This window comes from Sapajus apella, unplaced genomic scaffold, assembly GCF_009761245.1.
Source record: "Sapajus apella isolate SASKATOON/1434 unplaced genomic scaffold, GSC_monkey_1.0 scaffold12, whole genome shotgun sequence".
Lineage (NCBI taxonomy): Eukaryota > Metazoa > Chordata > Mammalia > Primates > Cebidae > Sapajus > Sapajus apella.
In genome coordinates, this window is record NW_022436952.1 from 22865072 (window position 1) to 22887602 (window position 22531).

Below are 22531 nucleotides of genomic sequence, written 5' to 3' on the forward strand. Positions count from 1 at the left end.
CTGTCACCAGGTGCCAGGCTGGAGTGCAGTGGTGCAATCTCGGCTCACTGCAACCTCCGCCTCCCAGGTTCAAGCAATTCTCCTGCCTCAGCCTCCTGAGTAGCTGGGACTACAGGCGCACGCCACCACACCCAGCTAATTTTTGCATTTTTAGTAGAAACGAGGTTTCACCATGTTGGCCAGGATGGTCTCGATCTCTCAACCTCGTGATCCACCCACCTCAGCCTCCCAAAGTGCTGGGATTACAGGGGTAAGCCACCGCACCTGGCCTAATTTTTTATTTATATATTTTATTTATTTATTTATTTTTGAGATGGAGTTCTGCTCTGTCACCAGGCTAGAGTGGAGTGGCTCAATCTCGGCTTACTGCAACCTCCGCCTCCTTTGTTGAAGCCATTCTTCTGCCTCAGCCTCCCCAGTAGCTGGACTACAGGCATGCACCACCACGCCCAGCTAATTTTTTTATTTTTAGTAGAGACAGGGTTTCACCACGTTGGCCAGGATGGTCTTGATATCTTGACCTTGTGATCCTCCCGCCTCAGCCTCCCAAAGTGCTGGGACTACAGGCGTGAGTCACCGCAGGCATAAGCCACCACACTTGGCCAATTCTTATTTACCTTTTCCTCTTTTTCTCCTTTCATTTCCTCTCCCACTGTCTGCAACACCTAGCCTTCCTGTGAGTGCTCAATTTTCTCAATAGTTTCAACTATCACCTCCGTATAAACGATATCTCCCAACACTCAGAACCGTGTCGTTAGCCTTGACATCTCCTTTACACTTTGAACTCTTATCTCTGCCACATCATCTCACCCTCAATATGTCCAAAATCGAAACTCATCTTTCTCCACTTAAGTGTCTCCTCTGGGCTGGCGCCATGGCCCTAGAGTCCAGGCTGAAATGAGGGCTGGATGACAGGCAGGATCCTTTGACGACTGCTCTCCCCTCAAACTCAGCAGTCAGCAAAGTCCTTTGGGTCCTGCCTTTAGGAGATCTCTTGAGTTTTCTCTCTTTCCTTTTAAACCTCCTTTTTATTCTCTGTAATCGAGGCCTGCTTCATTTCACACCATGATTTTTTAAAATTTTTTCTGCAAATATTTAACTATGATGACTTAACCATGATTATTTTTTATATTCAGTGTAAGTAGATGTTAATATAAATTGAGTAGATTTTAATATATTGATATAATATGGGGTAGGGCCTCAAAAAAATAAGTCTAGAACACTCAGTATCTTAAATGGGCTCTAACACACACTTCTTTTTTCTTTTTTTTTATTTTGAGATGGAGTCTTGCTCTGCCACCCAGGCTGAAGTGCAGTGGTGTGATCTTGGCTCACTGCAACCTCTGCCTCCCAGGTTGAAACAATTCTCCTGCCTCAGCCTCCCAAGTAGCTGGGATTACAGGTACCTGTTACCATGTCCAGCTAATTTTTGTATTTTTAGTAGAGACAGGTTTCCACCATGTTGGCCAGGCTGGTATCCAGCTCCTGACCTAAAGTGATACACCGCCTTAGTCTCCCAAAGTGCTGTGATTACAGGTGTGAACCACCACACCTGGCCCCTAATACACACTCCTTTTACCACCTGGGGTTTGAAATTTCACTGTTCCTGCTGTGCCTAAATGGGACAATGTAGAAGAAAAACAACAAGCCCACGCAATGCTCTTCTCCCTGACTCTGCATGATGTACTCAGAGCCACCAGGGAACGACCACTGTGAAAGCCACCCTGTGCTGCTGTGGAAAATTTTAACACAGACCTGAAAGCTCAGGGGCATTGAGGGGTAAACCCTAAGCATCTACCAGCTTACCTGCCCCCACAAGCCATCAGAACCTATCTAATCATCTAGGGAAGTTTTACACCAGGATTTTTTCAATAGTCACAAGGGGCTTCTAGGCCTCCAGGTTCTCTTGTCACCATTACATCATATCACCAGTTCTAGACTCATCTTCAAATACGTATGTGTGTGTGTGTGTACACGTGTGTGTGTATGTGTGTGTACACGTATGTGTACGTGTGTGTGTGTGTGATCTGCTCACTTTCCTGCCCACAAACCTCAAAAGGCTTCCAAGTGATCTCGGAATAATGCCTGACTCCTTCCCTGGGCACTGAAAATCTATCACAAACAAGCACAGCCCACTTCTGCCTTCACCTCCGTATTACCCCGACCCCACCCCAGTCCTGTGCTGTGGCCTGGCTCTCCCAATTGGCCTTCCCAAAATGTCCTGGGAAGACTTGTTTCCAAGTCATGAGCCCTCAGCTCCCGAAGCCTAGAACCTCTTTCCGGCCCCCCTCACCCAGATAAAAGTCTGCCTCTTTTAAGAGACAGGAGAGGATAGAGGTAAAGGCTTGGCTTTGGAATCAGAAACCCTGGATTTCAGTTCTGGCTCAATTGCCTGCTAGCTGTGGGGCCTTTTAGCCAATCCCTTACCCTGGTAGGCCTCAGTTTCCCCATTTAGACAGCGGGAATAGTAATAATATGAATCATATAAATCCCTCAGCCTTGCAGAGAAAAATAAACATAATAAAATATATAAAATTATCATGTAAACTGAAAAGTACTAAAAGATTATTATTATCTACATAGTCACTACTCCACCCATCTCTTCCCGCCTTCAAAATAAAACATTGTTATTAATAATTATTATAACAATTCTGCTAATCTTTTATATACAACACACTTTATTGTTTTCAAATACCATGTATATACATCGAATCCACTGTCCACAATCCAATCAGTTTAGGATAACTTAATCTTAGCAAAGTGATTTATCCTTTTCATGTCTATGCACTTCTCTTCCCACCTCTATTGTCCACTCTTTTAGGGCAGTGATCTTAGCTCATACCTCTCTTCCCCGTTCCCAGCCCAGAGTCTTAGACCAAGGAGGCACTCAAATATGCTGCACTTCCAAAAATGAGAGGTTATAGGCATAGACTCTAGAGCCAGAGAGCATTTGAAACTCATTTCAGCTGCTGACTAGTTGTATGGCTTTGGGCACATTGCTTAAACTCTCAGTGGTTGTTTAATGGGAATGATATTAGCACCTACCTCACCGGACTATTATAAAGCATCAATGAATCAGTGTGGATGAAGCCTGGCATGTGGTCATGTGGTGAGTTCTTAAGTGTTTTTTATTTTATTTTATTTTATTTTTTGGGACGGAGTTTCGCTCTTGTTACCCAGGCTGGAGTGCAATGGCGCGATCTCGGCTCACCGCAACCTCCGCCTCCTGGGTTCAGGCAATTCTCCTGCCTCAGCCTCCTGAGTAGCTGGGATTACAGGCATGCGCCACCATGCCCAGCTAATTTTTTGTATTTTTAGTAGAGACGGGGTTTCACCGTGTTGACCAAGATGGTCTCGATCTCTTGACCTCGTGATCCACCCGCCTCGGCCTCCCAAAGTGCTGGGATTACAGGCTTGAGCCACCGCGCCCGGCCTTATTTTATTTTTTTTATTTTTTTGAGATGGAGTCTCTCTCTGTTGCTCAGACTGGAGTGCAATGGTGCCATCTTGGCTCACTACAACCTCCACCTCCTGGGTTCAAGTGATTCTCATGCCTCAGCCTCCCAAGTAGCTGGGATTACAGGTGCACACCACCACGCCAGGCTAATTTTATTAGTATTTTTAGTAGTGATGGGGTTTCACCATGTTGGCCAGGCTGGCGTCAAACTATTGACCTCAAGTGATCCACCCGCCTCGACCTCCCAAAGTGCTGGGATTACACGTGTGAGCCACCACACCTGGCCTAGTTCTTAAGTCTTAACTATTACCATTAAATGAAACTCAGAGTCTGATTCCATTCTTTTCTTACCACCTCAGGCCTTTCAACACATGAGTCAGATGACTCCCCTGTGAATCATTTTGATTCATTTATTCACCAGAATGAACATTTATTGAGCATATGCTACATGCAAAAGGCTGCACCTCGAATAAAAGCAACTGTGCTTACGCCCGATCGCTCTCTGTTGCTTTCTTCTGAGCCAGAACTTTGTTATGGATTCTGTCCTTCAGCCTTCCTCTCTTGTTTTCTGGAACAGGAAATAAATAAGTTGGTGTTCCAACATCAAATCACCCAGGGAAGTTCCAGGTCTTAAAAAAAGGTATTCATATTTCTTTACTGAAAGGCTTCTCACATCCCTTAATATGCTAATATTTTTCATGAATGTCTAACAGGAGAGAATAGAGCTTAACGTTTCTTAAACTCATTCAACCACAGGACCATTTATTTCAAAGTGACCCTCCCAATCTACATTCTGTCAAATCTGCTTTAGAAAATACTTTGTGAAAGTCCTGTCTCTACCTACTCCTCCTCTGCTCACAAAATCATCTTGATTAATGCAAACTGTCTTTGGAAATGTCCCACCTACAGGAAATTTTACCCACTGGAGAATGATTAAGGAACCTTTGATTCAGCAAACACTGATTATGTACAATCTAAACAGATCACACTGTATTGCAGTAAATGGCTCTGAATTCTACATGTACGGTTGTTCCTATATAGTCAAACATCACTTGTATTTTAGCAAAAAAAAAAAAAAGTCTCCAAAGTAACCATAAGAATTGTCACAAAGGCCACATATTTTCATTAGAATCCACTAGAGCTGCACTCAGAACTTATTTACTCTTACTTTAGCCTGATCTTAATTTTGTAATCTCTTTCCCAATCGGTAACACAAAATCAGGCTAGTAAAGACAAACTTACCACAGAAAGAAATTACACCTGAGAGCTGGCCACGAAGGCAAAGATATAAAATCTAAAAAGTAAGGGTATGGTGGCTCACGCTTGTAATCCCAGTATATTGGAAGCCTGAGACAGGAGGATCTCCTGAAGTGAGGAGTTCGAGATTAGCCTGGCCAACATGGTGAATCTCCATCTCTACTAAAAATACAAAAATTAGCCAGGCTTGGTGGCATGTGCCTGTAATCCCAGCTGCTCCAGAGGCTGAGACAGGAGAATTGCTTGATCCCTGGAAATGGAGGTTGCAGTGAGCCAACATCATACCACTGCACTCCAGCCTAGACAACAGAGCAAGACTCTGTCTCCATAAATAAATAAATGTGGACACAAAATTCACAGCAGGAACAATTAGTGCGGGCATGACCCACTAAGAACCTAAGATACTTGATGACTTTATTTTATCATCTCCCAGAACCCCAGAGTGATCAAGAAAAGCTTAAATTCGATTCAAGATAGTAGGTTACACAGAGCAGGATAATGTAAAATACATTTTGGAAAGCTTTTCTTCCAACAGATTTTTAAACAAACAAATATATAAATAAGACTAGATGTATTAAAAGGTCAACCTTAAATTTCCAGAGATTTCTGAGACGAGGAGCACACCATCCCATACCAGTGCCGGGTAAATGGGGTGTAGTTACTGCCCACACTATTGACCACCCATTGCTTGACAAAGCATCCTGTAGTGCTGCCCTTCAGTGACCTTCTTAGCACACTCTGCTCCAGTTCCACTCAGCCCCTAGGACTCTCTAAGTCTCAAAGATCTGTGTCCAGCGTCAAAATCCCTACACAGCTGACTTGGCATTATACAGCCTCCGCTGGTCATTTATCCAAGTAACTTAACAAGAGTGAGAGATCAGGGCTACGACGCATTTTCATCTAACAAGTAAATGGTGATCCCCCAAATATAGCCAAGTTAGAGTGCTGGGCTGGCAGATTTGGGAGTATAAAGAGACCTGGGGGCCGCACTCCCGAAATTGCTGTGACCGCAGCATCTCTAGGTAAGTGCTCACAAGTGCCCACTTTTTTGCTCTGTGTAGCTATCATTGCACCTGATCAGGTTACCAGTCCAGGCAGGGAGGCAACAAAATAGACTTTACTGAGGGCCTACTAAGTGTAAGGTCTTGTGCTGAGGGCAGTGTTGGAGACAAGATGGAAAGACAAGACAATTACGTTTCAAGAAGCTTTTACAAGGGGTGAAAAGACAAGAGTATAAACAATTATGAGATAAAAAATATTCACCTGCCAAACAAAACTGAGTATAATGCATAATACCTCCTCTGACTATTTAGGTCAATGTTATACTGTTCAGTTAGCAAATTAACATGGTAGCTTGTGGTATCTCTTCTGTGATTGCTTAAGCTATTATTTGAAATGTTTATGGTTATTTAATTTGTTTCCCATGTCAGGATTTCTGAAAAATGGCTGTGGGGAGAAATAATCCCAAGCATCTTACCCATCTTAGAATGGTCATAGACTGATTTGAATTGACTGGTTTGCAGACTGGTCTTACATGGCATGCCTTATGGACTTGGGACTGGATTGTGTCTGACAGTTCAATAGCATCCTTCAGGAGGACTTGTGATGCTTTGAATTCAGGCCACCATCTCTACTGGAGAACTTTCTGTTATAGACTCATAGGGCTGAAAGGAATCTTGGAGATTTTCTCGTGTAACTGATTCATTTTACAGAAGGAAACAGACGCCCAAAGAGATCACAACAGCTACTTAACGGAACTGATACTACAATTCTGTAGCTCTGCCTCCATATTTTATTTTTTTAATTGAGGATTCAGAATATAGTATGTAAAGCTCTAATTTTTTTAAAGAAATTTGTGAGAATTTTAGGATATCGCTGGAGATTATTCAAGATGCATTAAAGGCAGAGAAAGGAGGCAATGAGAATAGTAAACCAAGTCCTCAATGTCTGTTCCTGCCTAAATGGGACTTCATGAAATGTTCCCCTGGCTCCATAAGAGCACTGTATGGTAAATGGGAAGTTTGCTTAGATTACATTTGATATTGAAAATTTTTCAGACACTCGTGCCTCCTTGAGATAACCACGTCGTTTGTAAACTCCTAGGGCTGAGAATCCTTAGTCCCAGGTGAGTTTTCAGCTGCCCTGCCTTCATCATGTCCAGGGAGAATCTAGAACCTTAAAGAGAATAAAGAACTCTTTGTCCACAATTTATAACTTTTCTCCTATTGAAAAAGAAAAAGGGAACTGCCCCTAAGCATTCAAGTTGCAATCTGGAACATTCCTTTCCCTGCTTTCTTTCTTCCCTAACCCCTCACAGCACTCCAGTAGGAAGCCATTTCTCTAAGTTCCCATAGTACTTTGTTTAGACTCTTTAAAAATGTGTCTTAATCTTGTTCAAAAACTTATTTGAGCGTTCTCTTCTCCCTTACTAACTTTTACATTCCTGTAGGCAGATATCGTACTTTATTTTTCATATCCCCTGAAGGAGCTGACGCAGTACATTATAGACATAGACGGTTCTCAAGAGAGTATTAATTAAATGTTGTGATTAACCAACTGTTTAAAGAATAATAATTTTAACCAAAAGTAAAAATTCAAAATGGCAAATTTATTTCATTCCACGCCATCTACTGTGTATCTATTTAAGGTAGATAAACTAGAACAAACATGGTTTCTATATTTAAACTCTTGGTAGATCATTTGGGGATTTTTTTTTTTTTTTGGTTTGGTTTTCGTTTCTCAAATTATCCCCAGGATGACACTTTATTCCTGAAGGACACTGACTGTCACTCGGGAGCCAAGAAGGTAAGAGTTGTTTTCAACTGGATCATGAATGCAATCATTGAAATCAGCAAACATTGTTTTACACGTTCTCATTCTTGCCGCACTCATAAGAAGATGAAATTGATGAATTTGAAACCAATAACTATTCTTAAAGGTAAATTTTGAAATATATATAGGTTTTGTCAAAGGAAGCATGACTTCTCATATTTGCTCATCACACCAAAATGTACAAAATATAATGCAGAATTTTGACATAAAAGCTCCAGGTCAATATATAGTAATTAGTTGGCTCAGAACATGAATTTTGTAGAGTCCAGCTGCAGTCTTCACACACAGGCTAACTTTGCTGCTCCTTAATCAAAGTCTGCACCCCTGACCCCACACAGCTGCACTTCCCTCACACGTAATGCTGAAAGAATGAGGAGGGATCAGTTCAATCCCAGGCCCAGTGTGGTAATAAAAACCCTATCCCCTTAAAATGTGTGTTTGTTAGAGATAATTCTAGATAGATTGGGACCAACAAAGCCAAGGTGTCATTGAGACACGACCACATCATTGCTGAGAAGACACAGTAGTGGTGAAATTCCCTGGAGAGGAATGAAAGTTGAGAGTAGTGTCATGGTGCCCTGAGGGCAAACAGAAAGATAGGAGCCTCAGAAGGGGGTGATGGAGATTAGGCAGGCGGGGGTGGTTGTCTCAATTAGAAAACCCTTAAAGACAGGAACAGAGGAGGTGGTTGAAGCGGTACAGCTATGCAACGGTGGAAACAGGTCCTGCTTTTGGAACACAGAAGAGGCTAATTAAGGGAACTCTTGAGGGTGGCGCTCAGTGAGCAGCATGAGTCATGCCTAGAGACTTGGGTCAGATCTAAACAGGTGAAGTTTATCTGTCAAAAATGAATGGTTTTCCCTTGGGTCCCAACTCACAGTTGCATAAATGCAGAGAGAAGATCTGACTTAGCAACTGCATGCAACAAGAGGATTGAGGGGCTTTGCTCGACACGGAGTGGTGCGTCAGCAGTGTGAAACGTGGCTGCCAACAGGCAATCACCACCTCAGGCATGACACCTAGGTCAAGAGGGGTGAGGGCACACTCCAGTGGAGGATGACATGTGGTTTGGATATCACACTTTAAGAGATTAACAGGAGTGGGTTCAAAGAGGAGTGACCGAGATGGTAAGGGATTCAGAAGCACGTCATAGAAGAAGTAAAGGAAGCTGGGCTGCTTAGCATGGAAAAGATAAAGCTAAGCAGAACACAGAATAGCCATCGAAAGGGTGAAGGGTTGTCCCGTAGGAAGGTTTGAACTTGTTCTGCTGTTACCAGGGGGTGGAATGAGAGCTCTCCTGAAGTTATGGAGAGCCAGATATTAATTTAAAGCAAGAATAATCTTGCGCCAATCAAACCTGCCCCAAAGGGAAAACAGTTGTGCCTAAAAGTATTCAGCTAGTTTGGATGCACCATTGCAGGCATATGGAGGGCTAACTCAAGCATTACCTAGGTAATACTAGTAGGAATGCTGGGTTCTGAGTCACGGTTAGAGTAAGTAAAGGGAGAACAATCTCTGCTTAAAAAGTGTCAGTGAGGCCCAGATGGAAAAGCCTTGTTTTTCCAGGAGGACTAAAAATATGGCTGAATTATCAGTTATTGCAGCCTTTCCCCAACTTCAGACTTTATTATTCTATTGCCACCACAATATCCATGTTAACACCAACACTGTCAATTTACTTAATAATTTTATTAACATTGATGCATTTTCTTTTACTTGTTTTTAAAGTTACCCTACATTCTTGCTTTATCCGCATTAGCTGAGAAATTTGTAAGATATTTAAAAGCTCAACCGACTCCAGACCTACTGAATATTCATAGTAGGATTCATATGCCCATTTAAGTTTGAGAAACACTTTTTTTTTTTTTTTTGGAGATAGAATCTTGCACTGTCACCTGGTCTGGAGTGCAGTGGCGCCATCTTGGCTCACCGCAACCTCCACCTCCTGGGTTTAAACGATTCTCCTGCCTCAGCCTCCCGAGTAGCTGGGATTACAGACGCATACCGCCATGCTCAACTAATGTTTTGTATTTTTAGTAGGGATGAGGTTTCACTATGTTGGCCATACTGGTTTTGAACTCTTGACCTTGTGATCCACCTGCCTCAACCTCCCAAAGTGCTGGGATTACAGGTGTAAGCCACTGCACTCAGTCAAGAAACACTGCCTTATATCATCGAATACACGGACGTAGCATACTTCCTAAATGTTAAACAAATATTAACCAATTTTTTTCTTTTTTTTTTTTTTTTTTTGAGATGGAGTCTCTCTCTGTAGCCCAGGCTGGAGTGCAGTGGCGCGATCTCGGCTCACTGCAAACCCTGCCTCCAGGGTCCCAGTTCAAGCAATTCCCCTGCCTCAGCCTCCCAAGTAACTAGGATTACAGGCACGAGCCACCATGCCCAGTTAATTTTTGTATTTTTTAGTGAATTAGTATTTCCAAACAACCATCTATGGGAAAAGAAGATCCACCCAAAGTACAAGACAGACTAGTGGATTATAATGTAACAGATTACAAAATGTTTATTGATACGGCTTCAGATTCCATATTGCAACTAGCCTTTAAGAAATGACCACTTGTCAAGTTTTGGTACAGTATCTAGGAAGAAAATTCACAATTATTTGAAAAGGTGGCTAAAATACCCTTTCCTTTTCCAAATTACATAGCTAAATATTTTATAATTACTTTCACCAAACATAACAGCAGTGGCATGAATACAGAAGAATGCATGAGAATCCAACAGTCTTCCAGTGAGGAGACATTAAAGAGGTTTGCAAAAAAATGAAAAACACTACCCTTCTCACTATTTTTTTTTTTGTTTTGGAAAATATGGTAATTTTTATTAAAATATTTATGTTGGCCAGGCATGGTGACTTACGCCTGTAATCCCAGCATTTTGGGAGGCTGAGGTCCAGAGGAGGAGTGGGAGAAGCAAATGCAGAGAGAAGGAGCAGTCCACCCAGGACTTGCAGGAACCTTAGACAGGAGCTGGGCTGGCTTCTCTGTTCTAAATGAGAAGAGGCTGCAGCCCAGAGAGGTGAAGTGGTTTGTTCAGTGCTAGGACTTTAAGGTGAATTTTCTGCATTCTAAGTAGGGACAATACATTACATAAAAGAAGGAAAAACTACATAAAGAGAAGGGCAAGAAAGGCCAGGAAAGGGAGACAGTTTGGGAGAAAGTGATACAAGGAATAAGAGACTTATACCCCCTCCACACACACACACACACCCCCTATGCATCGAGCTCTAAGGTGGGTATTAATCTAACTAATCAGTGTTTGTCTCACGCTGACACTGCTATGCACAAAGTTTAGAGACAGCGTTTAGAGTTTAGAGGCGCAGTACTTCCCCATCTTCTATGCATAGGAATCACCTGGAGCTCTTGTTAAAAAGCAGGTGCTGGCCGGGCGTGGTGGCTCACGCCTATAATCCTAGCACTTTGGGAGGCCAAGGCAGGTGGATCACGAGGTCAAGAGATCAAGACTATCCTGGTCAACATGGTGAAACCCCGTCTCTACTAAAAATACAAAAATTAGCTGGGCATGGCAGAGTGTGCTGGTAATTCCAGCTACTCAGGAGCCTGAGGTAGAATTGCTTTAACCCAGGAGGCAGAAGTTTCAGTAAGCCGAGATCACACCACTGCACTCCAGCCTGGTGACAGAGCTAGACTCCATCTCAAAAAAAAAAAAAAGAGAAAGTTGGGACCATCACTCTGAGCCATTTTGCCTCCTATCATCTTGTTATTTAAACAAATGTGACAAATCTTTATGTTCAAGTCATTTACTTTTCACAGGGTTAAAAGAAATGTCTGTTAAGAATTTTCAGCATTCCAGTGACGATTTTCAAATATTCTTTTTTATACTTTAAGCTCTGGGGCACATGTGCAGAATGTGCAGGTTTGTTACATAGTTATACATGTGCCATGGTGGTTTGCTGCACCCATCACCCCATCATCTACATTAGTTATTTCTCCTAATGCTATCCCTCCCCATCACCTTACCCCCTGCTATCCCTCCCCTATTCCCCCTTCCCCGAGACAGGCCCCAGTGTGTGATGTTCCCCTCCCTGTGTCCATGTGTTCTCATTGTTCAACACCCACTTGTGAGTGAGAACATGCGATGTTTGGTTTTCTCTTCTTGTGTCAGTTTGCTGAGAATGATGATTTCCAGTTTTATCCATGTCCCTGCAAAGGACATGAACTCATCTTTTTTGATGGCTGCATAGTATTCCATGGTGTATATGTGCCATCTCTTCTTTATCCAGCCTATCACTGATGGCCATTTGGGTTGGTTCCAAGTCTTTGTTATCGTGAACAGTGCCGCAATAAATATGTGTGTGCATGTGTCTTTATGATAGAATGATTTATAATCCTTTGGGCATATACCCAGTAATGGGATTGCTGGGTCAAACGGTATTTCTAGTTCTAGATCCTTGAGGAATTGCCACACTGGGACACTGAGGTTACAGGCTCAAACTCGATGAGCGATTTAGAAAGTGTTTCCTAAAGCCTCTTTCATTGGGTTCACCTTGGCTCTAACTGGCCTCTAATTGGTTCAGATATGCAAACATGGGGCTAAACTAAAATATTCCCAAAATTGACACTCAGAGGATTGAAAAAAAACTTCATACTTTTTCATTATAATAAAATATCCCCTTTAGCTTATTCCCACTTGCACACTTTAAGTTCCTAGACCTGGCCATCAATCCCTCAGGACCTATGTTCAATCTAGGAGGCTTTGAATCTGACCCCGTTTGAATGGAATAATGGGTAGGGGCCCTGCGGATTCAGTCGTCACCCGAGCACAAGACTCAGCAGTCCCTCTGGTCTTCCCAGCCCTCTGCAGTCATGAGCTCTGATGCAGAAATGGCCATTTTTGGAGAAGCAGCTCCCTACCTCCGGAAACCAGAGAAGGAGAGAATCGAGGCTCAAAATCGGCCATTCGATTCCAAGAAAGCCTGCTTTGTAGTGGATGATAAAGAAATGTATGTGAAAGGCATGATCCAGAGTAGGGAAAATGACAAAGTCACAGTCAAGACCCTCGATGATGACCGGGTGAGTGTTGATTCCAGATGTCTTTGATCATATGAGCATGCTCATTTTTCTTTGGAGAAGAATATCAGAAATTGCATGCTGGTCTTTTGGAATCTGAAGATAGAACAAAACGGAGTTTATCTATTCTGTGGTGAAGTAGCAAGTGAAAGCTACCGTTGTTGCATGCATCTTCACTCTTGTCTCTTTCCTTCTCCAAGGACCTGGGCTTTAAGGGGTTTTGTGGTGTTTGCTTTAGAGGAAAGCAGCAGGTGAGGGCAGAAAAGGTTGGGCTATTTAAGGAAGAGGCTGATACTGGATGGGGTGACCAGTTATCCTTCTCTGGGCTGCAGAGTGGTTCCTACAGAGGAAGCTCAGGAGCCATTGACTCGGCTAATGTGGAGAATTATCATGTACTTACTGGACATCCACCTGATTTAGGTCACAGTGTTGATTGTTTTGCAAATATAAGCATATCTCAGCACCTGCTTTCCCAAAGTTTCCCAAATATGTATACGGCAGGTATGAATCTCATTTCACAAACTCAGGGATATGAGACAGACCTTGCTTTTATTTTTTGTTATTAAACTTAACCTCTGATTTCAGCCCCTTTTCAGTGGGCTGGGAAAAATTTTTTTCTGTCACTCTTGGGGTGCCTCCACTGCCACCTCAGGGATGTGTCACACTTTCAGAACTAACGCAGCACCACACTGGGGACTCGCAGCCTCCCTAGAGGATCTATTAAGAAACAAGTTCCAGTCCTTAGAGGTTCAGAATACATAGACTTTTCTACCTCCCTTTTGGCTACCTTGAGTTTCTGTCTTTTTCTAGTCTGGGGTGGTGGAGTGAAAGGGCCTCCCTTCCTCAAAAAATGTGGTCTATACCAACGAATCTCCTTCCTTTTACCTTTTCTGCAAAACCTCAAAGTTTTCCTAAGGGCTTAGCTTTTGGAAAACAAAATCCAGAAAGTATTACAGGCTCTTTTTCTTTTCTTTCCCTATTTTCTACCTCTCCTGAGTCATGCAGTATGCTTGAGAGACAGCCATATGCTTGAATGGAGGAGAGAGGTGGGAAAAACACAGGGAAGAAACAAATTAAATAATATTCTCACAATATTCAGCAAAGAACCATGATGCACCCCCAAATGTTTGAACTATTAGAGCAGACGTACAAATAATTATGGGAGCCTTGAAGCAACAGGGGAGAAAGAAGACAGGTCGTGGAAGAGGTGGTGGTGGAGCTGAGCTTTGAAGGTTTCTAAACAAAATTTTCATGAAGACATTCCAGTTGAAGGAGACCCCCATGAGCAGGGATATTGAGGCAGAAAAGCACAGAACACTTTGGAACAGTTCTTTGTAATCTTCCAACCTTCGTCTCATCACAGCACTCACAACAAATAGGGTAAACAGAGGCAACCTGGCCTTGGGGCCCAAGGGCTCCAAAGCTCTGCACACCTGTAACCCACTCCTGGTACACATGACAGCAGGATGACTTGGAGGGGGCATCAGACCAGAACTGGTTATATAGCTTGACCAGAATCAGATTCTTTAAGAACTGTTATTTATGGATCATGTTTGGGCATGGAAATGATCCGTCAAGTTATCCATCCCAATGGGATAATTGCTCCATGATATCTCACGACTTCTACCACACCGGTAATGTGTGATGCGGACGCTTGGCTCACCCATTTATTGCCTGCTTTTCCTCTCAATACCCAGACACTCACTCTGAACAATGACCAGGTCTTTCCCATGAACCCTCCCAAGTTTGACAAGATCGAGGACATGGCTATGATGACTCACCTGCATGAACCTGCCGTTCTGTACAACCTCAAAGAGCGCTATGCAGCCTGGATGATCTACGTGAGTGCCTGTAAACCCCTTTTTATTTCATTTCTCTCTCGAGTAAAAACAAGATCCAAATGATAATGTTCTAATTTTCCCAGACCTACTCAGGCCTCTTCTGTGTCACCGTCAACCCCTACAAGTGGCTGCCGGTGTACAACCCCGAGGTGGTGGCTGCCTACAGAGGCAAAAAGCGCCAGGAAGCCCCACCCCACATCTTCTCCATCTCTGACAATGCCTATCAGTTCATGCTGACTGGTGAGTAATTTCTTTGATTCATATTTTTTGAAGCTATCCTTAGTTAATTTCGAATGGGCATTGGCCATCTGAATGGTGAAATAATCAAAGTGATCTCAGGAGAGTCAGATGATTTGGGGGTGTAAAGCAAGGGTTACAACATCTTCCATTGCCAATCACAGTGCATGGCAAGGCTTGTGGTTATGGCTGAAGCTACACCAAGCTCATGCTTATTTGAGAGAATGTGGAACACAAGGAGATGCCCTACCTTTGTCCCTAGGGAACCCCCCAACCAATCCAGGTGTGCTTGGAAGAGAAAAACTAAATTAGTAGCCCCTCAGGGTATGCTAAGTTGGAGAAATGGGTAAATCAGTGTTCCTGCCTTCTTCCCCAAACTCAGGCTCCCCTTTACCTCCTTAAATTTCCAGAATGACCTGGGGAGTAGAGGCATGGTAACACTGTCATGCCATGATGCCTAATATCAAGTCCATCTGTTCAGCCTTCATCTGACTTGACTTGGAACAGATACTAGAAGTAGAAGCAAGGCCGGGTGCAGTGGCTCAGGCCTGTAATCCCAGCACTTTGGGAGGCTGAGGCGGGTGGATCACCTGAGGTCGGGAGTTCAAGACCAGCCTGGCCAATATGATGAAACCCTGTCTCTACTAAAAATACAAATCTTTAGCCAGGGATGGTAGTGGGCACCTGTAATCCCAACTACTGGATAGGCTGAGGCAGGAGAATCGCTTGCACCAGGGAGGAAGAGGTTGCAGTGAGCTGAGATCACGGCATTGCACTTCAGCCTGGGCAACAAGAGTGAAACTCCATCCCCTGCCACCAAAACAAAGATCAAGCATCTGAGATCTGTAGATGCTTAAAAATCATCTAATACAAGGGTTCCCAAACTTCTGTCATTTCTGTCTCACAATCACAATCCTTGCCATGTCTGCAAACTTCATATTTTTTCTTGAAATTAATTAATAGCACATTAATTTTAAAGGGAAGACAAATATCACGATTTCTATTGGTTTGGTATGGCTGCTGTAACGGAGTATCACAGGCTGGGGGCTTACACAATAGAAATGTACTGTCCCACAGTGCTAGAGGATAGAAGTCCAAGGTCAAGGTGCCGGCAGGGTTGGTTTGTCTGAGGACACTGAGAGAGAATCTGGCTCGTGCCTCTCTCCTAGCTTCTATGGTTTGCTAGCAGCAATCTTTGTTATTTTGGATTTGTAGAAACCACCCTGATCCCTGCCTTAATCTTCATATGGCATTCTCCCTGTGTGCTTATGTGTCTCCACATTTCTTCTATTTATAAGGATACCAGTCATATTAGATCAGGAGCTTGCCCCACTCCAGCGTGACCTCATCTTGACTGATCACCCCTGCCTCTCGTTTACATCTTATTTCCAAATAAGGTCATATTCTGAGGTCCTAGTGTTAGGAATTCAATATATGAATTTTAGGGGGTCACAATTCAATCCATACTCTATTGTAAATGGAAAACCAGTATCAATTTTCACAAGTTGAAGGTAAAGATAAAAGAAAAATTCTGTAATACCAACCAGCAGCTATAAATGCTAATGAAAAGCTATGGCCCCACAGGCTCTGAACCTGACACTTGCTTTCTTTGTGAAAAAGGGTGATAGGGGCCAGGCGCGGTGGCTCATGCCTGTAATCACAGCACTTTAGGAGGCCAAGGTGGGCAGATCACGAGGTCAGGAGATCGAGACCATCCTGGCTAACACGGTGAAACCTCGTCTCTATAAAAAATACAAAAAGTTAGCTGGGTGTGGTGGCACGCGCCTGTAGTCCCAGCTACTTGGGAGGTTTAGGCAGGAGAATTGCTTGAACCCAAAAGGGAGGCGGAGGTTGCAGTGAGCCAAGATCACACCACTGCACGCCAGCCTGGCGACAGAGCAAGACTTCGTCTCAAAAAAAGAAAAAGGATGATGGGAAAGAGCTAGCAGGAGTTAAAAATCTACAAATATGAATAAGTTCTATGCTGTGGGATTCACCAGTCACCTCCCAGGCTGGTCATATTGCACATCCCACATTTGGGAAATCTGCCTAAATTGTCCCAGAGAAGGTTAGACATGCCCAAATCATACCACTAGTTAATGGCAAAGACGTTAACTACAGCCTGTGTTCTCCCCCAACCATCCCCCCAACAATATTGTTTTATTTTAACGTTCTGTTTATTGTTTACTTGTTTTGCTTTGCTTCCCTCTGCATTTCTAGATCGAGACAACCAGTCTATCCTCATCACGTGAGTAACCCCTGTTTGCACCATCAAGACTTGGAAAGGAGTGCCTTCCCTTCCACTCTCCTTTATCCCGTTTACTTTTAAATTGGCAGCGGAGAATCCGGGGCTGGGAAGACTGTGAATACCAAGCGTGTCATCCAGTATTTTGCAACAATTGCAGTCACTGGGGACAAGAAGAAGGAGCCACAGCCAGGCAAAATGCAGGTGAGCAGCCACCCGCACCCAGAGGTTTATCGGAATAAGTATAATTTAAAGCCTGGGTGAGCACCAAGTGTGTGCAGGGCATGCACTGAGCCGAGATGGCAAATAGGAAGGAAATACTCTTCCTTTCCTGTCTCTATCCTCACATAGAACACATAGACATCAAGTGCGTGAGGTTTTCCCATGCCAAACAATTCTCCGATTCCCTTCAGACGCCAATTGGTTGTCCTACAATTCAATTCAATTCTGATACTACCTAGAGAGAGCATCAAATCCCAGAAGTTAAGGGCTCAGTCCTGCAAAACTACCCCCACTTTAGATACCAGGGACAAGTGCGGGCCTCCTGAACTTCTAGTCAAGCAGCTATTAATCAGGGGAATTTCATGACCCATTTCTCAGGTTTGATAATTACCTAGAATGGTTCATAGAACTCAGAGAAACTCCACATCCTTGACCAACTCCACATCCTCCTCTGGAGAAGGAATATTTATACTAGCGGTTCTCAAACTGGAGTACACATCGGAATCAACAGGAGGGATTCTTAACAACGGGTGGCAGGGCCCAGACTAAGAATTCCTGATTGTGTAGATTTAGGGTGGGACCTCATATTTTGTGTTTCCTTTTCTCTGTTTTTCTTTTTATTTTGTAGGGACAGGGTCTCATTCTGTCACCCAGGCTGGAGTACAGTGGCACACAATCATAGTTCACTGTAACTTCAAACTCCTGGGTTCAAGTGATTGTTCTTGCCTCAGCTTCTTGAGTAGCTAGGACTGCAGGAACCACGATGTCTGGCTAATTTTTTTTATTTTTTGTAGAGATGGTGTCTCACTATGTTGCCCAGGCTGGAATCATACTCTTAGCCTCAAGTAATCCTCCTGCCTCAGCCTCCCAAAGTGCTAGAATTACAAGCATGAGCTACCATACCTGGCATTTCTCACATATTCCCAGGTAGTGTTCATGCTGCTGGTCCAGGGACCACACTTTGAGAACTGCTAGGTTTGACAGTAGTTTCTAAATTGCTCTGGGCCCCAAAAGGATAAGCAATCATGGAGGTGAAGGTGAAAACTCTGCCTTCTATAGTGGATTTCTGAATAATCATCCTTATATATTTTTTGCAACATAAAAAATCTTTTTGAGAACCACCGTTTTTATTGTATCATCTCTTAAGTCACTTGCTTCGCATTCTATTTCTCCTTCTGAACACAAATATCTATGATATTAGGTGGGTCATATTACAGGCAATAACAGAGGTACATGTTATAAAAATCCATGATTTGTAATGAAATGTTATCAGAAAGGCAGTCTGGATGTTTTGATGGAGAAAGTAGTATTCCTGCCTAGAACCTGGCATGACCAGAAGTCACTTTGATGCTATGCCAATAAGAGCCTGTCTAGGATGGGACCTTGAAGACACCTCAGGTTGGCTGGGGGTGGGGGTGTGGGTACTGCACCGATCACCAGGTGGAGCTGGTCAACATCTCTCTCTGAACCTGCCCAGAGCACCCACAGTTTTAGTCACCAAGAAAACAATCCAAAGTCCTCTCTTTCCTCTTCTTGTTTATTTTCAGGGAACCCTGGAGGATCAGATCATCCAGGCCAACCCGCTGCTGGAGGCCTTTGGAAATGCCAAGACTGTGAGGAATGACAACTCCTCAAGATTTGTAAGACCCAGCCCGATTTTCAAGTACCCTCCCACAACCATCCCCTCTCCTGAAATGCTGGATATGAAAAATCTCCCCATAAACTAGAATATACCGGGGCCTTTTTCTACCCCCAAGTGATTGAGGTCAGTCTACCCACCTGGAATATTTTAATACACTTTGAAGAAGGTGTTGGCTTATTCCTAGTGGGCGGAGGGAGGATTTTGCTGCCCTACCCTAACTAGTCAATGTCACCTCACAGCATCCTGATTCAAATGAATTCACAGCATCCTGATTCAAATCCCACAATTAGAGATCAGCTTTATGCTAAAATTTGTCTCTCTGTGTGGAAACATCTTAAAATGTAAACATCCATTAAGCCATATCTATTGACCTAGCCATGGAAACCTTAGTGTGAATTAAGTTAGCAGATTTGACCTTTTCCAACTCAGTAGGGATTGGGAGCAGAAAAACCTAGTAAAGGCAGAAGAGCTCAAAAATTTGAAATAGGCTGGGTGCGGTGGCTCACGCCTTAATCCCAGCACTTTGGGAGGCTGAGGTAGGCAGATCATTTGAGGCCAGGAGTTTGAGACCAGCCTGGCCAACATGGCAAAAACCCATCTCTACTAAAAATATGAAAAATTAGCCATGTGTGGTAGCACATGCCTGTAATCCCAGCTACTTGGGAGGCAGAGTTTGCAGTGAGCCGAGATCAATTGCACCACTGCACTCTAGCCTGGACAACAGAGGGCGACTCTGTCTAAAAAAAAAAAAAAAATTGGAATAGATTCATACTGAAGATATTGAAGGATACGTCCCATCCTTCAACATTTTACTTAGGATTAGCTTAATCAGAAAGGCATTTACTTCCACATTGGAAATAAACACATATCCAGTCCTCCATTTCATTTCACCGGCCAATGGAGCAAGCACTGAGAGGCAAAGCCATCATTTGTACCTACAGTTGCAAAAGCGCATTAAAACTTCACACATCTTAGTAGCTGGATAGTGTCAAACTTGTATTTTGTCGCCCCTCAAAGATAAAACGGTTATTGATGAGAAAGTAGATATATCCATCAAGGACTATGACTCTGAGCCTTGACTTTTGTTTTCTTGGATATATTCTTTGTACCCTGTGCCCTGCCAGTTTGCACCTCTATCTTCCCCAGTGCCCAACTAAACTCTTCCTCCTGGAAGATCTGGACACATGTTACACGGCAGAGGTATGTTACACATGCCTGGACCAAGTTAGTCATTGCACTGGCCTGACATCAGCTTAAGGTGAATGACAATACCCTCAGGCACTCCCTCTTCTCACTCCCATCATTTAGTTCATGGGCCTCTACTCTTAGCCCTGACCCCAAAGTCACAGTCATTTGTCCTCTTTCCACCCTCCAAACATTTGCAGGCTATAGGTGGCTTCCATTGTCTTACATTAAGCAGCTAAAAATGCTGAAGACCCAGCACTTACAATACACGCATACCTTCACTGATCCTTCACTAACTTTTTTTTTTTTTGAGACAGAGTCTCACTCTGTCGCCCGGGCTGGAGTGCAGTGGTGTGATCTTAGCTCACTGCAACCTCTACCTGCCAGGTTCAAGTGATTCCCCTGCCTCAATCTCCCAAGCAGATGGGATTACAGGTGCCCACCAACATGCCTTGCTAATTTTTATATTTTTATTAGAGGCGGAGTTTCACCATGTTGACCAGGCTGGTCTCAAACTCCTCACCAGCCCATCTCGGCCTCCCAAAGTGCTGGGATTACAGGTGTGAGCCATGGCGCCCTGCCAACTTTTCTTAGGGTTCCTTAAGAAAATATTGAGGCTACTGCTAAGCACCATCCACATTTCAGACGCTATGGGTGAACGAGCAAGAAAACATTTTTTTGTCCTCAAATTTGCTCACAGTGTCATTGAGGACCAATTAAGCACATCATGTATGAAGCAGGTGTCCACATACAAACACACATATAAAATTTTACCTCCGACTCCCCAGAAAATGGGGGACCTAGACACTGAGTTGTTCTTTTGGTTGTTCTTTTAGCCAAGAAGCCAGGCCTAAGCCTGAGCCTGAGCCTGTGAGCTAATTTGTCTGTAGTAAACCATATGTAAAACTCAGGCAAGAAATCTCAGGAGTAGCATCTATTAAAATAGAAGCAACAAAAATAAAAGTCAGACAGAACAATCCAACCATTTATCAATTCAAAGGTGTTATGAAGATTTAAGAATCCAGGTATAAGAGAACAGGATAAAAACCAGGTGGGCAGTCAAGAGTGGAATAGTCCCAAGCAGAGAGCTGGAGAAGGAGCCTGTGGGCGTCCCCTGAGCTGTAGGAACAGGGCGCAGTGCTTGGCTAGAGCTACCTGAGTCTTGGCTGACCCAGTTTGGGAGCTCTGGGCACCAGGTGAAGAGGCTGGAAGTGCTCATGTTCTGACATCCCTTCCTCCCTGACCCTACACCTCCCACCCATCTGTGGCAGCACCTGTCCAAGGCCAGCCACAAACCATATGAATCAAATAACTGTAATGTTTGTCTACCTGTTACTGGACAGGGGAAGTTCATTCGGATTCATTTTGGAGCCACAGGAAAGCTGGCGTCGGCAGACATCGAAACCTGTGAGTCCAGACACTCTATAAATCCATTGGTATTTGGCCACAAAAGCATCTCTTGGGAACCTAAAATCACATTGTGTTTGTTACCTTAGATCTGTTAGAAAAATCCAGAGTGACATTTCAATTATCCAGTGAGAGAAGCTATCATATTTTCTACCAAATTATGTCAAACAAGAAGCCAGAACTAATTGGTAAGCTCTTGGAATATCTTTATCTTTAAAATCAGTGACACTGGGGGGAAAAAACCCAGAGTAAGTTGAGCATAAGCCATTAAAGAGATCTCTGTGTTTCACAGACCTGCTTCTGATCTCCACCAACCCTTTCGACTTCCCCTTCGTGAGCCAAGGAGAGGTCACGGTGGCCAGTATCGATGACAGTGAAGAATTGTTGGCGACAGATGTAAGCATGCCATTTATTTGTTTGTTTATGCACAGAATTATTGAGTTTATGAGCTGAGAGACACGTTAGTGAGCTAATGGGAAAACTGAAATCCAGGGATACTAAGTGATTAGACCTAATATCTCAGAGATCAAGAGCTCAGAGAGTTAGCACAGACTGGCCCCTCCCTGCTCAGCTCCCCGTCACAGCATTCCGAAATGGGAATCCAGAAGGTTCACGAAAGCAAGCCTTCAGTTCCGTTCTCTAGCCTTTTAATTAGAATGCATTTTTGCGTTTATAAGATCTTTAACATAACATTTGTTGAAAGTTTTCATGTTGCAAAACCACCTACGTGGTTCTTCAAGAAAATTTAGAAAATATTAAAAAGTATAAAGCAGAAAATCATCCCCACTCTGTAATAGCCTCTCCATTTTTCTTTCAGCCTTTCACTTTGGGCTCACCTTAGACACCCAGCTCCTCGGTACACCTGCCAGGCCTGTAGCATTTATTTTGGGGACGGACCTGCAGGATTAATAATCATAGTAACAATAATAACTAAATTGAGCACTTACATGTGCCAGGCACTGAGATAAGTGGCTTTACCTGCATTATCTCATTATAGTCTTAAAAGCACTTCTGGCATAGGTGTCACTATTGTCTCCATTTTACAAATGTGGAAGCTGACTCTTAAAAATATATATAATTTTCTGGAAGACAGTTTGTCAATGACAGAGTCCCTTCCTTCCTTCCTTCCTTCCTTCCTTCCTTCCTTCCTTCCTTCCT

At 43.4% G+C, this 22531-nt stretch overlaps 2 protein-coding genes across 2 annotated transcripts in view; both read left to right on the forward strand.

Moving 5' to 3' along the window:
• The window catches only part of MYH8 (myosin heavy chain 8), a 50833-nt gene extending 42024 nt beyond the window's left edge, over positions 1-8809 (forward strand). The window contains exons 39-40 of the mRNA XM_032280278.1: positions 18-23; positions 8798-8809. The gene's annotated coding sequence lies outside the window, so the exon portion shown is untranslated. The remainder of the gene's footprint in view (positions 1-17; positions 24-8797) is intronic.
• LOC116553117 (myosin-13) overlaps positions 5709-22531 on the forward strand; it is a 69922-nt gene continuing 53099 nt past the window's right edge. Inside the window, exons 1-11 of the mRNA XM_032280276.1 lie at positions 5709-5736; positions 7469-7519; positions 12379-12597; positions 14292-14435; positions 14519-14675; positions 16893-16920; positions 17010-17121; positions 18687-18779; positions 21310-21373; positions 21463-21561; positions 21666-21769. Of these exons, the coding sequence (XP_032136167.1) occupies positions 12391-12597; positions 14292-14435; positions 14519-14675; positions 16893-16920; positions 17010-17121; positions 18687-18779; positions 21310-21373; positions 21463-21561; positions 21666-21769 (1008 nt within the window). The 5' untranslated portion in view covers positions 5709-5736; positions 7469-7519; positions 12379-12390. The remainder of the gene's footprint in view (positions 5737-7468; positions 7520-12378; positions 12598-14291; positions 14436-14518; positions 14676-16892; positions 16921-17009; positions 17122-18686; positions 18780-21309; positions 21374-21462; positions 21562-21665; positions 21770-22531) is intronic.